At 34.9% G+C, this 19,380-nt stretch overlaps 1 protein-coding gene across 1 annotated transcript; it reads right to left on the minus strand.

Annotated features, from left to right (window-relative positions):
• Positions 1–1,082: 1,082 nt before the first annotated feature.
• On the minus strand, positions 1,083–18,913 carry Cmas (cytidine monophosphate N-acetylneuraminic acid synthetase). The gene is made up of 8 exons (XM_027934206.2): positions 18,563–18,913; positions 11,999–12,141; positions 11,694–11,849; positions 6,841–6,974; positions 4,842–4,936; positions 4,271–4,442; positions 3,023–3,176; positions 1,083–1,677 (listed from the first exon to the last, which is right to left on the minus strand). Exons 1-8 carry the CDS (start codon positions 18,817–18,819, stop codon positions 1,487–1,489), a joined length of 1,302 nt encoding a protein of 433 aa, XP_027790007.1. The 5' UTR covers positions 18,820–18,913; the 3' UTR covers positions 1,083–1,486.
• Positions 18,914–19,380: the final 467 nt, after the last annotated feature.

Below are 19,380 nucleotides of genomic sequence, written 5' to 3' on the forward strand. Positions count from 1 at the left end.
TTAGATCTGAGAGTTATCCACATGGAGGTTATAGTCCAAATCTCGAACACAGATGTGATTTTGGGGGGTAGAATAAGAACTAGGGTGAGAACCTTTGGGGTAAATTTAAGGATAAAGAAGAAAATAAAAGTCAACAGTGGGAAAATCCAGAAACATGAGTAAAACCAGGACAGGATGTAAAGGAAACTAAGGTAGGATATGGTTCTTTTTTCCTCCAACTTATATCTGTTTTGTAAGAACAGACCCTCAATTGTCCAAATCCAAGTCCTGACAGGAAAACAGCTTCCTGGAAAGCTTGGCATGAATGTCTTGCTTCTTGTTGAGTTTAAAAGGAATTCCTCTGGAATGAAATTATGGCATTTGCTGGTAACTGGATGGGACTAGAGACTATCATGCTAAGTAAAATAACCCAATCCCCAAACATCAAAGGCCAAATGTTCTCTCTGATTTGTGGATGATAATCCAAAACATGGAAGTTTGGGGAGGGGAATAATAGATATAGATCGGACTAGACAAAGGGTAAGGAAGGGGAGGAGAAAAGAAAAGACAGAATTAATTAGTCATAACTTTCCTAGCCTTGTATTTGCATACATCACCAGGGCAACTCCACATCATGTATGACCGCCACAGTGGGAACCTAATAGAATAAGTTATACTTTATTTATGTATATTCTGCCAAAATATATGCTACTGTCATGTATAACTAATTAAAAAAAAAAACAGGCATTCTTCTTTTGGTAGAAAGAGATGTAAATGTTCCACAGGAAATAGTATTTATCAGTTAAGTGTCTACATTTATGAGATAATGTCCCATGCTTGGAATCCAATCAGGTAGGAACAATTTGTGTTGGCCACAAAATTATGATAGCTGAATATAGTACACAAAATTACCATTATCACAGAGGTAACTGCAAATGACTTAATCTTGCCTTCTTCAAATCAACATATAACCATCATGATATATGTATTTATTCAGATATTTACGTTTTACACTTGGCATCCAGTAGCCTATTTCTCACTAAGACTGCACATAATGTTAAGAAGAAATAAATGTCTTTTATAATAAGGCAATTTTCATCAAGTTTGTGAAATGTAATTTTATTAATTAACAGAAGGGTGTTCTTGCCAGACACAGTCTCCAAATAAATACAATCCCATCATTAAAGCTCACAAATACACAGTTTTCCAGGGTACAATACAAAATCAATGTTGATGATTTCTTACTTGTATTTTCTAAAAATCTAAGAAAGACTGTGAACAATTTCTAAATAATTATCTTGCATAAAGATAAAGTATGGCATAATTATTTCATAGATTTTGGAATGATAATTTAAGATGACTTTTGCTTTTTAAAAAGATATTAAGATCTATCACAAATCAAATCACACCCTCTGCAACATTACACCATGGAATTGTACCCAATCAAAAATAAAAGCAAAGTGGCTGAAGAAGGCTGTATTCTTTCTTACCAACATTACACTAATTTCTATTTTTGGCATGAATTATTAACCTTTTCCATCAGTAGGAAAATGTGCTCTGCAAACTCTCGGATGGCACCTCGGCCACCATTACATTTGCAAATATATCCAACAGCCTTCTGAGCCGAAGAACAGGCATCAGCAGGAACACCATTTAGGCCTGCTCTCTTCAAGCACTCTTCATCAGACACTTCATTTCCTATCAAGTAAAATAAATACTAATTGAACATTTAGTGAGACATAGGATATTCTAGCTAAAAATGCAAACAAGTGAGAATTGGTAACTTTAGTTAAGACCTTAGGAATTATGTAAAGATTAGACAGAGCAATGAATCTTTTAAAGGGTAACTGAGATCTAAGGTTTATCGTAAGCAATTAAAAAGAAACTCTTATCAGGGACAGGGAGAAACTAGAGTATTCTTTCTGCCTGCCATAAACATAATTATAAGAAATTCTATATATGACAAATTATTTCAACATTTTATGAAGGAAAACTTCAAACATATGTAAGAAATCTAAGGTTATACTGAATTATTATCAGTGTTTTGTAATCACTTATTAATTATTATTCCCTCCTCCTAGTTTCCTTGGGCAGAGGAAAAGGAAGGAATTCCTAGAAATATTTTACCCCAAAACTCTTTAGCAGTTATCTCCAAAAGCTAAATATATTTCGTGACATATTATCAAGCTCACAAAATTGACAGTAATTCCTCAATATCATCTCATAACCATGTTCAAATATCTCCAATTATCTCAAAATTGGTTTTTTATGCTTCATTTTTTTTTAATTTAGGAGTCAAATAAGGCCCACATAATGCATTTTTGTTAATGTGTATCTTTAGCCTCTTTTAATCTGTAATAGTTCTTTTGATTTGTATCCATATATATTGAAGAATTAGCATTTTCATCAAAGAATTAAATACCAAATCACACTGACATGACTACATCATTTCTCTCCCTCTCTTGCTTCTTCTATCTTCTCCCTCTTACCCCAATCCCACTTTTTAGGTAAAATAAATTTTACAACTCCCAGAACTTTAGATTCACCATTCTGAGTTTAATTATTACTATATTGTAGACAAAACAGTACTAATATAACTTTGCTCTATATTCACTGAAATATTTTTCTTTTGTTATAAAATATACTGAAATTTGAGCTGTTTTCACTGAAAGATGATGAAAAATAAAGTCAGTATTTTTTTGTGTAATTCAGTCTTTAAACTTTGCAAGGAAATTTTACTTATGAAAGTGTTGGCTATGTATAACTATAAACCCTAATTTTAAAAAAAAAAAGTGTTGGTATTTTTGCATCAAACCCAGGGCGCTTTACCGTGGAGCTACATCCCTAGCTCTTTGTATTTTAAGATAGGGTCTCACTAAGTTGCTGAGGCTTCCCCAATTTAAAACTTTGGTCAGCAGTGCAAGAAAGCTGCTATTTCCCTATAATCAAACTAATCTAGGGAATTTTCTTTACTATTATTCTATTTCGTGAAAAATAAATAAATCCTGGTCCCTTTTACTAAAGTTGTATAAAAGACACCAACCAAGATATGCCACTTCTTTCCAGCACAGGCCCATTTCTTTTCTCCACTCATCTACAAGGGCCAGTTTGTCTGATACGCTGACTTCCATTTTGCAATCCAGCTGTAAGGAAGAGAGTGTCTCCTGGGAACAGTCCCTTTCTGAGATGAATCTCACCTGAAATGAATAAAACCCAAAACCAAACAAACAAAAAGACAAAACGTTTAGGAAAAATCAGAAAGGAAACAGAAATCTTTCATAATAAAATAAGGCCTTGTAAATAAGCTATCACAGATGAGTAGTCTTTTGACCTTCTGAAGGACTAATTATAGTAAAGTCAACTGTCATTTGAAAATGATGATACTTTAAAACAAAGCTTATTTTATTTCTAAAAGCCCAACAAAGGCAACAGTGTAGAGGATTCTACCCACAGGTACAAAATACAATACACACTGTGTGATACTGATCTAACATTTTCTGGTCCTTCAATTTATTAAGAGAAAAGTACATAATCTCTCTTGTGCTGCTTAGTAACACATATTTAAGAATTCTAGTGAATTATACTTGGCCTTCATTTAAAAAAAATATAAAGACTAAGTTGTTTCTAATTAAAAATTTCATTCATAAAAAATACTACATTTTTGAATGCAAAGTATAATTTGCTTGACTCCTAGGAGGGACCAGCAGCAAGTTCTGGTAGTGTGCTGCCTGGAATGGGCCAGCTGCAGCCTGCATGCAGGTGTGTTCAGGGCTCCTTGAGGGCAGGAGAAATGACAGGCTGCTGGCTGTTGGAGGATGGAGGGGACTTAGGGAGGAGCTGACTTCCTTGAAGTAACATATTTCAGAGGCCAAAAATAAAGGTGTCTGAAATCCTGCTTAAAAAAAAAAAAAAGAATATGCTACATTTTAAAAATCCACAAGATATCTGCCCTTTTCTAAATGCCAAAACTAGTTAGTTAGGAAATCTTTCTTGTTCCAAGATCCTGTGGCAATTTCTAATAATCTAGTTAGCACTTATTTGAAAGCAGTATATTTACACTTACTGAATAAATTACACTCACTGAATAAATAAAAAAATATTATTTGATGATTAAAAAAATCTCAATTTTACTCATCCAAAAATAAAGTGTGATAATTTTCTAGGCATGTGAGGTTAAACTTAAGATATTTTAATAATTAATACTAAAAATTTAAATCTCTTAATTCCTTGTATATTCTTTAACCCTGAATCAAAATCTTATAAAATAATGCTACATTCAGGGAGCACATACCTCAATACCACTTTTCTTTAATAAACTTATCCCAATAGCATCTTTTACATCATAAGATATTATTTCTTTTTGGTCTCCTGATACATAAATGTGGCCATTGGTGAGACATCCATCAATATTGCATACCAAAAGTTTTATCTCCTTAAACTTCTCTTTGCCAAAATAGCCATATCTAAAAGAAACCAAAATAGACCTATGAGTACAAATGCAGTACTAATCACTCCCTCTCATCTGGCCAGCACCAGTAACTGAATCCTCATGCTCCATTCAATTATTCAAGTATTACTCTTCAAATTTACTTAACATATAATATACACTTTGACTTACAGTTCAAGACCTATACACAGTGTGTTCTAACCAGATTATGTGTTTCTAAGTTTATTGAACAAGTCATCTAAAGGCATATTTTATGCATATATCTTTCCCACATGAGCAAACTAGTTCCAGAGACCCTAAGATGTTTGGAGTATTAGAAGTCGATGTCTAGATGCATAATTAAACATCATCTAGTAAAAATAATTTTAGGCTCTAGTACAAAGGTTATCCAAGTTTGTTTTTTTTTTTTTTTTACCTTAATACTCTTTGCTCTGCAATAGGCCAATCAATATCCACATCTATATCCACACTGTGTTCAGCGCGCATTTCGTAGTATGCCATTTTTCCACCCTAAACACAGTACAAATGTCATGAGTACTGTTTTTAATATGATCACATTAACTGTATTAAAATATAGAACAATGGATTAATTTCTATAGTACTAAGAAAAAGAAATAACCCAGTAAAATAAAAAATATACCACAAATTATTTGGTTTTTTTAGAAAGCAAAGCTCACACAAAACTAATAACCTTTAATATGTAAGTACCCATTTTTCTTCAAAAAGATTTCTATTTTATGATTGAAAAAAGAAATCACAGCCATTCTCCAGGATTGTTACCACAGGGATTTTCTAAAAAATCCCTTAAAATATTCCCCTTTTTTTCTGGAGATCTCTTCCATCATCATTCAAAAGCAATATAAAGGTTTTCAGAACTTCTGTTCCAACTTGCTACTAAGGGGCAGGACAGGGAGTTGTACAGTACTGTTGTACAGTACTGTCTTGGATGACTGAGCCACAGAGGAGAATGGAAAACAGTTTTCCAGATTACATGTGGGCCAAGGCAGGGTCAGATTCTGAGGTATGGGAGTAAGAGGAGGGGCCTTTCTCTGACAGTAATTATTTGAAAGATCAGATCAATTACTAGAAAATTTCATTTTTTCCAGAATTGTTAGTTTTTTTATGAATCTTGTTATAATGAGAAACATTACTTTGCTACACACTTTGGGAAAGGGTTAGGTCAAAGTTCTCCTTAGAAAAGAGTTCATGGAAGATGGTATCTTTCTATGTCAAATTTAATTTTCCTCAATACCTGAACTTAACTGTACAGTCTACTTTTGCCTATGTAGTATCCAGAAGATTGGAAAAAATGCTTTTCCTTTTTTTCTTCAGAGCACAAGTCATATTAGAATTTTTACTGTAGAGTGATGAGGCTTTTCTTTTTTTTTTTTTTTTTAAATTGGCGCTGGGGATTGAAATCAGAGCCTCACCTATGTGCTTTACTCTCAGTCCCCAACCCCTTTTTAATGCTATTTTTTTTTTTTTAGTAACATAAGGAAGGACCTAGATCTAAAGCCTGACAGTCCCACTGACTAGCTATTCTGCCTTGAGTTAATTACTTCACTTTTGAGAACTAAAGTTTCCTTCTAGGTAAAACTGGTATAGAAATGTATACTTCATTCAGTTGCTGTGCAGATTACATAAATTATGAACATTTTACTTGGTACATTTAAGTGGTACATAAATAACAGCTATTAAAATTAACCAATTTACAAATATATGGTGCAACAATGTAGGACCCAAAATGAGACAGACATTCAATCTCCATGTTTTAAAATGAGAGCAATGAGTCAGAACAGATAAAAATGATATATTCAAGGTTAAGCTCATTAGAATGTGGTGTTCTTGACTTCCAGGCTTGTCTTTTTTCACATCTACTACATTGGTTATTTTCTCTTTTTAAAGTAATAGAAATTATTCATCTGTACAGCCACAACCTACCTAACAGTACCATAAACATGTATTACAAACAATTCTGAATGGAATCATGTGAATATCAGGACACATGTAAACATTCAGTACTTGATTCATTTTTTAAATTGTTTTTAGTTGTTGATGGACCTTTATTTTATTCATTTTATTTATATGTGGTGCTGAGAATCGAACCCAGTGCCTCACAGATGTGAGGTAAGTGCTATACCACTAAGCTACAACCCCAGCCCACTTGATTCATTTTTTTTATCTTAATATTATAGTTGGAACAGAATTCCTTTTATATTTACTAAATAGACTCCAAATATCACTTTGGGGGAAAATCTGCAGAATAAATGCGGTAAAGGATAAATCTTGTCAGCTATTGCCTTTCCTCTGGGGGATGCTACTTTCTTTTAGCAACCATGCCAGACTTCTTCCCTGGAATTCAATGTGTTCATATGAAAGGGTTTGAAAGGACTTTATAAAATGAATGTACAAACCTGTAAGTAACCCATCTCTATCAAATGTCTTTTAGCAAAATAAAATGAGCCATTTTCATATAATTCTCCATCCCAGTCTTGTCGACGAGGTCGTTTAGCTGGATTCAAATTCAGAGGCTCAGTCACTTCACAAACTAAAAACAAAAAGCTATAGTCAGTCCATATTGCTTTGGATACAGAAAGTGTTCATTTGGTAACTTAAAAAAAATAAAAATTAAAATGAACTAAAAATATGTCATTTTTTCTTTATCTAGATAATTAACTAAAAGGACTTCTTTAAAGGAACAAAATCTCCAATAATTCTAATGCTATATCTTTGCTTTCTCATAGTAACTGAAAAATATTTTACAAGGAATTGTAGAATAATCAAGGTTTAAGATATTTATACAAACATAATGCTTTGGGAAAACATCAAAGCTGTCTTAAACTAGCTTTAAAAAAAACTAAGCTTATCATAAAATACCACATTCAGAATTTTAGCCCTTTATTTTTTATTATTTGCATCTGTGTTATTTATTTAATGTGGTTGAAGAATTACTTTTACAGAATTATTCAGAAAACAGGATTTTTCCCATTAACTTATTGAAACATTTAAATTGATAGAATGTTTATATATTAAATATTTTATTAGTAGTTAAAACTATATGAAACACCTATTCATTATTATGCTTGATAATGAAGACTCAGCAATATCAACATTAATGATGACAACACATTATAAAAAATTAAGCCTTTGGTATTGGTATATAGATATTTCCTTACCTTTTCAATGAATTTCCTCCTAATCTGTATATGTGGATATGTATAGGTATACATCTGAGTGTGTGTGTGTGTGTGTGTGTGTGTGTGTGTGTGTGTGTTTAATAGCTGCTAATTCATCAACATCTTTCTTTTGGCTGTAAAGTTTCTAGTAATAACCTCTAGTTCTATGTGTAAAGTTTCTGGTAATAACCTCTATTTACTTCACTAACTAAGCCAATCTCTGTTCTTTTTCATCCATATTTAATATAATCTAGGAAAAAACTCAGCAAATAGATTTTGAATAGCTACAGGTTGTACAGCTTTATAGGCACTGGAGTGAAAAAGAGGAACAAGTCTTTTCTAGAATCAGTGGCTGCTTTCTTCATGGGGCTATTTGCTGAAGAGAGGACAAGGTGAGAGAAGGATCAAGCAGGCAAATGAGACGGCTTCTGCTAGGGTAAGAAAAAATTAGAAGAATTTTCAATGGCCCTGTAAACTTAGTAGCAAACTGTCGTCCAAATTCAAGTCCCATGTTTGGGAATCCTAAATAAAGCCCAATGATTCCCTCTACAAGATTTCTGTTGAGGGTGCTGTGTGGCATGGAAAGCTGGGAATGGGCTGGAAGACAGGGTGCGATCCTGTGGTGCTTAGATCCCAAAGTCCTATTAGCAAAAGTCGGTAGGTAGATATCAACAGTATTTTCAAAATATATCTTCTGATAAAGTACCTGCACTAGGAGGTGAATTGAAATTATAGTTTAAAGATACCCAACTTATATATGAATCAAAGTTATTATGTCCTCTCTGGAGAAAATAAATACTATAGTCTCTTAAGAAGAAGCGGAAATACATTACTCGCAATCAAGAGAAAAACAGTCATAGAAACAGATCTATACATGACCCAGATGCTAGAATTTACAATCCAGGTCTCCTAAATAGCTATTATAAATATGGTTAAAGAAACTACAGAAGATAAAAAACGCATAAAGAGGGAGAAAATTTCAACAGAGAATAGAATCCCTAAAAAGAAAGGGAGAGAGGGGGTTGGGAGGAGAAGGAGAAGGAAGGAAAACAAAAGCACAGTGTCTCCAATAACTCACTGGATAAAATTTATAATGCACCGGACAAGTCAAAAGAAATTATCAATAAACTCAAAAATTTAAAGTCATTAAGAAACTGCTCAAAATCAAGCACAGATAAATAAATAGTAAAGAACTGACCAACAGAATTGCGTACACAACATAATTGCTTAAAATTTCTTAAACCGGAGTCCCAGAAATGTCACAGAAAAAAAAAAAATCTGAAGGGATAACAGCTGAGAATTTTTGAGTGATGATAACAGATATATCAACCTATAGATTCAAGAGGTTCAGAGAGCTCCAAAGAAAACTATGAGTCAGAGTGTGGAAAACTAAATAAAAAGAAATTTTTGAGAGCAGTTTGAGGAAAAATGACACATTATTACAGAGAAACAATAGTCAAAATGATGGCTGATTTATTATTAAAAAAAACACAGATGGCAGAAAATAATGAAATATTTTAAAGATGAATCCTCAGAAGAACATCATAAAAATGCAAGTTTAAAATGCTGGAAAAAAAAATCCAAACAAAATTTCATACTTAATGGAAGTATCCTTAAAAATAAAGGCAAATTACATTTTTAGATAAACAAAAGCTGAATTTGTCACCAACAGTTACACACTATATAATAAGGGCAAATATAAGAAATGAAAAATTACAGAAAAATATAAATATGCAGGTGAAAGATAAATGACTATTAACAATTTTAAAAAAGACTGAGTTGTTAAAATATAGCAACAATGTATTATGGCATTAAAATATATGTTGAAATAGACTGCTTCAATAAAAGTACAAAAGAAAGGGCATAAATAGAAATATACTGGTAAGAGGTTTTCAATTATTGATGAAGTTATAAAATACCAGTTCAGGGTAGATTGTAACAAAGGCATGAAGTATATTCTCTAGGGCACTGCTGTACATTAGAAATACAATGTAAGCCACATAAGTAATTTAAAATTTTCTACTAGCTACATTGTGAAGAAATAAAAGGAACCAAACTACTTTTAATAGTACATTTTACTTGGTTGGGTGTGTGGCTCAGTCATAGATTATTTGTCTAGCATGCGGAAGGCCCTGGGTTCTATTCCCGGCACAATAAAAACAACAAACAAACAACAACAAAAAAAACAGTACATATTATTTAGTCCAATGTATCTAAAATATTACAATTTCAACATGTAATAAATATAAAAACTATTGAGATATTGTAACACTTCTTGGGCTTTCATACCAAATCTAGAAATGCAATATGTATTTTATACTTAGCGCTCACCTGAGTTTGGCACTGTTAACATTTCAAGCATTAACAGTACTAGTGGCTACCAGATAGTGCAGATATAGAGTAACAACTAAAAAAGAATATGTTATAGAAAATAAAATGGAATAATTTTTAAGGTACTGATTAAACTACTAGGACTTTTAGTCATAATGACTATATAAACAAGGAACAAAAGAATCATTAAGAAATGCCAGACTGGGGCTGAGGTTGTGGCTCAGTGGCAGAGTGCTTGTCTAGCCCATGTGAGGCACTGAGTTCGATCCTCAGCACCACATATAAATAAGTAAATAAAATAAAGATATTAATTCCATTTACAACTAAAGAAAAAATTTAAAAAGAAAACAGAAATGCCAGTCTGGTTTAAAATAACTGCCTATCAGTATTCTATTTTATAGTGGTGTCAGGGAATATATCATATGAAAAGACAAAGATATTGTTCCTAACGTGCATTCTTAATGCTCAAAGACATTTCTTCAAATATTCCTGACTTTTTAAAAAAAATATTTATGGATTTTTAAATTTATGAAATTGTCACCTATTGAATCTAGATATTTCTTGGACTTTAATATAGTATAAACCTCAAAATCCAATTTGAATTTGGGTTTTCTTGATTTGAATAAAATTTTGTTTTTTTAAGATTTAATAGCTCCTTCCTAGATTTTATTTGTAGATTGGATAAATTAGTTTAAATTTTTATATTGGCAAGCAAGCCTAACAGAATCTGGCACAGAGAAAATAATGTCTACTGAATAAAAAAAAAGTAAATATATTTATTGATATATATTGTCTTGATAAAATAAATAATTTGAGATTGAAAAGTTATTATTTTCAGTCTATCTATATCTTATGTATACTCCTGATTATCTTTTTTTTGTACTTTCTCCAGTTTCACTACCTTCATTACTATCTTATTTTTAAGACATATATTACATAGAGACAGGCTGGCTTTTGAAAGTCAGCAAATGTCAGTGTACCTAAGAGAAATCACATTACTTTCCCCCAAGTATGCTACATTTACCTATTTGTTAGTGACTCTGTTTTTTTATTAAATATTTTGTTAATTTATCTGACTAGAAATCAGGCTCCCATTAAACCCGTCTTACATATGAATTACAAATTTGGGGAATTTTATTCTTGAGATTTTCTAGAACTCTTTTGACAAATGCTTTTTATTTGCATATGTTTTGTATGCAGTTTATCTAAAATGTATTTGATCTATAAAAATGACATCTGCCTCAAAAATACAAGTAGCAATAGAGGATTAGAAAGTCTAATCATAAAGAAAAAAACAAAGAAATTGCCTCAATAAAAAGATTTAGAACTAATTATGTCATTGTTCCCTTTTTAACTCTTCTCTCAGGCTGGGGTTGTGGCTCAGAGGTAGAGTGCTCACCTACCATGCGTGATTCGATCCTCAACACCACATAAAATAAAGAAAAGATATTGTGCCCACCCATGACTAAAAAATAAATATATTAAAAAAAAAAACAAAAAACAAACAACTGAAAACTGATTCTCCAGCTAGGCACAGTGCTGCATCCGTGTAATCCCAGCAGCGCCAGAGGCTGAGGCAGGAAGATTACGAGTTCAAGGCCAGCCTCAGAGACCTTGTCTGTAAATAAAATACAATAATGGCTGGGGATATGGCTCAGTGGTCAAGTGCCCCTGAGTTCAATCCGTGGTACCCACCCCCAGTCCCCAAAACACCTGATCCTCAGTAAAATGAGCTAAAATAAAGACCGATAAAAGATTACCTCCTTTCTGAATTTCACTCCATCGAAACTGATGCCGTCTCACAACAGAGAAAACAGAATCATATCCTTCCTCTCGAATCATTTCTGCAACTTTCTGAAGGTCCGTAGGATGTAAACACGGAGAAGTAGCTTGAATATTTCCTATGATATCAACCTCTTAAGAAGACAAAAGAAATGAAAAGGACATCAGAATAAAGTTCTGGCGAGCATGCAAACTAAGATCTTTAGTTCAGATGTTAAAACAAGTCTTGTGAGATGATAAGTTAGAAATTAAATAAAATTTTGAATAGTATCCAGACTCATACCATTGTGATAATTAAGAAATTCTATGATGGCATCTAGTGAGGTAGCACTGTCTTTTGACGCTTCAGAACTTCGTCGGTGAACTTGTGCACCAAATTGTTTGGCCACATTCTCAATTTCATCATGGTCTGTTGAAACCCACACACTGTTCAGATATTAAAAAAAAAAAATTAAATAGTAACATCAACAAAAAGAAATCACAAACAATAAAAAGGAGCTCTGCAATCCTAGAATACAATTTACACATTGTTAGAATTGTTTTTTGTACCATTAAAATGTTAAACATCCAGAGTAATATAAAGAATTATTAAGTATTTTGCATGTATATTATATCTGAAAAAAATTTTATACTAAATGTTTCCATTTATATCTCAAAAAATTTGTTTTATGTATTATATATTATTATCATTTTATGTATTATATATAATTATTATTTAGGTAATATAGTTCTATAAAACTAGATATACTAAGCAAAAAACCACTAGATGTCAAATCTAAAGAAATTAAAAGAAGATCCTGATTCTTATTCCCCAAATTCAAAATATTTTATGAAATATTTTAATAAACTTAAGAAAAACATGGCTTGGCTTAGCCAAGTCATAAAACTGAAAGTTTCAAGCTTAGAAGAGTATATACGCCCAATTATAGGCCCAAATCAGATAATTGAATTTTTCCCCCCTACTTTATCAATGAATCATTTCTGCAACAATGAGTAGGCAGAAGTTTGAACAAAGAATCAAGTTATAGCCATTGATAATAATAGGTTATGGGCCCTGGCTTGAGTGGCTCAGGAGAGTTTAACTCAACACTATTAATTACAACTTTCACAGTGGTATATTTAGACTTTATTAGGTAAAAACAAAGAATAAAAAATGTTATTTTGGGTAGGCACAGTGGCGCACACTTGTAATCCCAGTGGCTCGCTCAGGAGGCTAAGGGAGGAGGATCGCAAGTTCAAAGCCAACCTTAGCAATAGCAAAGTGCTAAGCAACTCAGTGAGATCCAGACTCTAAATAAAATACAAAAAAAAAAGGGTGGGGGGGTTGGGGATGTGGCTCAGTGGTGGAATACCCCTGAGTTCACTGCCTGGTAGTCCTTCAAACAAACAAACAAACAAATAAATAAATGCTATTTTTGAGGATATAAACTAATCTGTACTTAAGTTGTTTTCTGCACCTTCACTGAGTCCCACTGCCAGAAAGAAAAATTGAATATTTTAATACTGACATTATGCCCAGATATTTCAATGGCTTATAGTCTTTGCCACATATGTACACATATATATTTTTTCTTTTATTCCATTCATATAGTTGTTACGAGGATTAAATATAAACCATTTGCCACAAAATAAACATTTAATAGATGGTAGTAATTAAAAACACTAAAACAGGAATGGTAATAAAGAAACATGGGCACTGTCTCATTTAATCTTCATACTGAAATCTATTGAAACCTGAAGTTCTACTTTCAAATCTTCAGAGGTCCAAATGCCTAATTTGTATGCATCATATAAGACAATGGCACTGTTAATATAAAAACAGCAATCCACATGCACACCTAAAAACACAACAATCATTGTGAAAGGGAATAAGTGAATAAACTTCCTTTGGTTTAGATAAAATGCACAAAGAGGAAAGAATAAACATGTGTGCCAATACGCCTAATAATATTAAAATCAAGTAAAGGGTCAAAGTCTAATGTCAATGGTTTTAGCCTTGAATGAAGGCATACTACATCAAACAGAGTGAACAGGAATATCAACTAAATTGAAAATTGTAAACTGCCATTTTAGGATAACATAGCATAGGCCTTTCATGAGTCATAAATCTACACCCTAGAAATGAAACTAAAATTTATTTTCACCAGTATGTTATGCAAGATTTTAAAGACCAATTTGTTCTGAAGTTTACTTACACACTACTGAATCACTGTTGAAAACCAAGTACTTAAAGAGTTAGTTCTAGAAATAATACTTCACTAAATGAAAAGAAAATTTTTATCTCAGCATTTTTCTTGACTGCTAAATATCCTAGCTACTATGCAAATTTAGCAACCCTAAAAATGTAATATTTTTAGTTTTGATTCTGAGCAGGGCCATAGAATTTGCCTCAATTAAGTCAATTATGGTTTTGAACAAAGTAATCTTCAAGGTGTCTTCTAGCCCTAAAACCACAAACCACATAGCTGTAATTTTCTTCAATTCCCTTCTAAGGTAAATATTTGTCAAAGGAAGAAAGAAATGGGTTGGAGGCAGGAAGTATGTGCCAAAGTCCTCCTGTAGTCATAGTAAGTCAATTAAATTAAATCAACACACTTTAATTGAGGATCTAAAGTAATAAAGCATATCAAGATAAATAAGACTGTACCTACTCATGACAAGTTTTTCATCTAATCTGCAGTGGTTTTTCCAGGCCCAAAATGGCCCACTCCTCAGGCTGGGTCTGTAACATTTTATTGAAATACAGTCACACTCATTCATTTATGTATACGTGTCCTCCTTTCACAACATAAAACCACAGAACTGAATAGTTGTAACAGACACCATCTGGCCTGCAAAGCCTAAAATATTTACTATCTGTTCCTTTATAGAAAGTTTGCTGAAAGTTGAAATACAGAATAAAAACATATTTCCATTAACTCTTCAAAGCCAAGGAATGTAAGCACCAGAATTTTGAAGATCATTACTAATGTTCCATTTTACAATCAAAGAAACTATAGTCCATGGAAGAGATCAAGACTGTAAAAATCTCCATTACAAGAGGAAAATGTAAATGTTAGATCACATACTATGGGCCTGTACATACATTAACTCACTTGTTCTCCTCAGCAAGCTTATGAGGTAGACATTTAAATCCATTTTGTGGATGAAGAGACTAGGGCATGTAAGCAAACACTACATGGTTAATATATGGTGAAGCTAGAATTCATATACATACAATATAACTCCAGGGTCTATGATCTTACCACTCTCAATACTGCTGGCACTAAATGAAGGAATAAACCATGTTGCTATGTATGAGAAGACAGACTTGATTATTTGGAGATCAGCAAAGCCTTCATGGTGGAAGTAGTCATAGTCCCTCCTGTTACCCCAAGTTAAACTTTCCAGGTCCCCAGAATGGAAGTCACACAGCAAGCAGCAATGAGAACCAAACAGAATAAAATCACATTATTACATGATATTGTGAGTTAGAGAAGGCAGTTAAAAATATATTCATTTTGCTAGTTACGGGAAAGATTGATTTCATTTCTTCTAATCACTAATATTGGTATGGAGACAGAAATGGCAGGTAACTCAAAGAAGTTGAAAAATGTTACCCCTATAGTCAAGGGGTTTATACTGTAGTCTACATGAATGAAGTGAAACTGATACAGAAGAAGTTGACAGGTAAGTCATTTTTTAATGGAATTCTGTACATATGCATTTTAATAACGAAAACAGGAAAATCATTGTTTAAAACAAACATGTGTTTTCTAATCCTTTCATAACAAATCTCCAGTGTACACTGTAATGGCTATTTTGTTGTATTTTGACTCCCAGAATCTATTCCCCTCACTTTTGCTAACTGGACTTAATTTTCCTATTAGACCTGTCATGTACTTCAGTGGGGATTCCACTGCTTCCCCAGAGTGGAAGACGCAATAAGCAATACAAGAGTCTTGCGATGGTAACTGGTTCTAGTATAAGCAGAGGACCCAATGAGACCCAGTGAGAACTTTACTAAAGGTTTGAGGAAGAGCAATTTTTTCTGATAACACTTAAATCTAGAAGGCTTTGAGGAATACTGTCAAGGATAAAGAAAGCTGGTTACCAGTTTAAGTAGAGAGGACAGGTTGTACTCTATTTTAATAGGGGCAAGAATCCTGTGTAAACTGAACTCAAATTCCCAGAAAATATGAGCCTGGAGACTTTTTCAAAGGCTAGGGTTTGCTACATGAAAGGCGCTGAGAGTTGTTCAAGGGGATTAGTCCATGTAAAGGTTCACTTGCATTTATTAATTGGTGCTTATCTGGGGAAGAAGCAGATTTCTTTCTTTATAACAACTGACAACATTGCAAGTTGAAGAAAAGCATTCACCAAAGCCAGCCCTTATCTTTTCCACCAGGCCTGAGTTATCTTTCAGAATGTTTGCATTTGACCTTGGGGGAGGGATGCAGTTTGGGGTGGCAGAATTACATCTCAAAGGGCAGAGAAAGTTTCTACAATTGAAAGCTTTCTAAAGCAACTGTTTTAAGAGGGGGTTCAAAGGCTATCAGCCTATTACCAAGTTTTTCCAGGAATAAATAGTACATTGTGGCAGCATTAAACCTTCCCAGCAGGCATTTTATGGGGGGCTGGAATCATGCTAGAGACAAAGCCTTAAGCTGCTAGAAGCCATGATAGAGCTAAGACTCTTGGTGCAATGGTTTGGGAATAGTTTTGCAGTTGTCAGTACAATCACCTTGACCTCACAAAAGAGCAACTTATTGAGAATTTTGGTGATAGAGTGCACCATGCCCTTATCTTTTATTTTTCTTCAAATCATTGATGACCACCTGATACACTATATATTAATGTCTGCATATTGCTCATCCTTCCTTATTGTAAAACAAGCTCCATGCAATTAGATGAAACTGATAAGTGGGTTAACTCACTCCTAGCACGAGAAAGTCTGATTTTTACTATTTGTCTTACTCTCCAAATAATGAGGCAGTCTTGCCTACAGAGAATAAGGGAAAACATCAAAGAACAATATCAGTCATATGACCCACTGATCACTAATCTTTCTTGAAGTTTATAGGACCCAGGAATGCCTGGCAATTGAAACAACATCAAGCAAACTGACTACTGCAACTGACCATTCCAGAGTTCATCTGGCTATGGTGAAAGTGGCATTCCTTACAGGATAGAATTGGGGAGACAGACCTCCATCTTCCACCTGCCAACCTCTTAAGTTCTTTCTTCTTCCACTCTTGTCTCCTCAGGTATTGGCTTCATAGGGTGGCAGCAGAACCAGACTTTTCACAGTCATATAGGGACTGACCCTCCTGCTACTGCTATGACCCCTGCTTTAGGAACAGAACAGTGTCTGTCAAATAATAGATAGTTAATAAATATTTGCTGAATGGAAGAACCATTTTTTGACCTTTTTAATTTTTGTATCTGAAACAAGACTCACCCTTTTTTGTTAAATAATTTTCAAAGTGGTGTTTTGACATATGCAATCCATGTAAATGATAGTTTTATTCTCAATCTACTGTGTGATTTTGATCTCTAGTATTATAAATTTTACTCTTCCACTATGGTCTGGATGTACTCCCTTATCTTAGTACTTCTCACTTTGTACCCTTCCTAAAAAGGTAAAAACTGTCCAAAAGTCTGCACACTTCATAAGGACAACCACATTCCATTCATCTTGGTATTCCCTTGTATGCATGGCAGAAATGAGGGCTTAGTAAATGTTTACTGAATTGAACCAAACTCCAAGTTCTTCCCTATCTCTCCTTAGCACACTTCCTATACATTAGTGTTATCTTCTGAGTACCAGCTCCTATTTGTGTGGCTCCACCCAGAGCTTACTTTGGGTTAAAACATTAAGAAAATTATTAAATTTATGCTTTTTGGTATCTATCTCACTCATAAACGAAATTGGTTAAATGAAACACATCCATATAGTAATATGGGTAATTAATCATGGAAATTAATATGCTTCAAAAGCAGACATCTCCTTAAAAAGCAAAACAGCTAATTATTAAAATAATTTCATTTTCTCAGTAACAAATTCAAGTGTAATTAGATTGCATCTACTATGTGTAAATTCATTCTTGGTAAAGACTTTCATCTCTCTTCTTTGATGAATGACATCGGCTTGCAACAAATGACCAATTTGGCATGTGGCAACGTCTCAAAATGATGCACAAATAAAACTGTTCTTAAGGCAGACAAAGTTCAAGAGGTATAATAAAATCATTTACAAACATAAAACAGCCAGTTATATACCTTGCCACTGTCTCTCACATCCGTACAAATGTAAGGAGCTTTCTAGATTGTGCTGACTCACAAGCAGATAGCTGGTATTTTTCAAAGGTTAGGAAAGGATCTCCAAGCTGATCTTAAAACTAGGAAGCCCTGACATCGGACTCCACTCATGAACCTGATGCCTCCCTAAGAGGATCAGCATCAAGCAGTTATCAAGGCTGAGCAACAGGAGAGCCTCAAGGGCCTCTGTCAAAAGGAGCTCACACAGATGTTACACAAGGGGTTGGTCTCCTTTGCTTTTGCCAGTGAGGTCCACCCGGTTGGAGGTGACTGTTAGGTAGGGGAAATCTCCCCTTATAAAAGTACGACATTCTCAAGGGCGAGACAGGAACTGTTTCGGGTCATGGCTATTAGAAACTACGGAACAAGGAAGGCGCTGAAGCCCTTCCTCCGGAGCTCTCGGCCCGGGCCCAACACCCGGATCCTGCACGCCCCTCACAGGAGCGATCGCGCCCTCCAGGAGCAACGCCCCGGGAACCCCCTCCAGCAGCCCGTCTCCTCTCCCGACCCCAGCCCAGACCGCGCCTCCAGTCTCGCACAAGCGCACCTCTGGAAGACCCCCGAGTCCAGGGCCGCACGCAGGACCCAGCCAATGAGCGGGACCCCCGCCAGGTGCTTAATGTTCTTCAGGGGGATGCCTTTGCTGCCGCCCCGGGCCAGAATTAGGGCCGCCAAGTGCGGGGGCTTCTCTACACATCGGCCCTGGCCGCCGCGGGAGTTGCGCTGTAGCTTAGGCGGTCGGCCCCGGGACGACCGCCCCCGTGGATTGCAGACAGAGGTGGACCCCTTTTCCAAGGAGTCCATCTTCCTCCTACGCCTTCGCTCCAGCTTCTCCACATCCGGGAGCTAGTCCCCCGCCAACTCAGCTACGGCTCCGCCCGATCCCCGCCCGGCCGCTGGAGCTGGCGGCTGTGCCACGCCCACGCCCACGCCCACGCCCCTCGCGGTGCACGCCGGTTGTTGTAGTCCGAGCCTTCTGCCCGGTCTGGCAAGGCAATCTAGGCTTGCAGGTCTGGGAGTGCAGGGACCCTTGGGGAGGTGTGGTTTCTAGGATGCTTGATATTGTATGTATGTGTTGAAAATAGGCTAAATGGGTTATTGATTTCTTTTCTTTTTTTTTTTGCTAAAGAACTTCCACATTCAAGAACTGTAGTGGGTTGCTAATGCACACCCTGATGTATCCTAACACAAATGAATTTTATATTTTAAACATACGTCTTTCCCCTGTGCTTCTGACTCAGTTTTTCCCCCAGGAGATTACCTCATTCGAATGTCCTACCAGACACTTTAAAATCAACATTTTAAAAAGTCGGCCTTCCCCATAACTTAACTTCTCTGCTCTATCAACAACGTTATTACTGTTGC

The sequence above is a fragment of the Marmota flaviventris genome, chromosome 3 (assembly GCF_047511675.1).
Source record: "Marmota flaviventris isolate mMarFla1 chromosome 3, mMarFla1.hap1, whole genome shotgun sequence".
In the NCBI taxonomy this organism is placed as follows: Eukaryota; Metazoa; Chordata; class Mammalia; order Rodentia; family Sciuridae; genus Marmota; species Marmota flaviventris.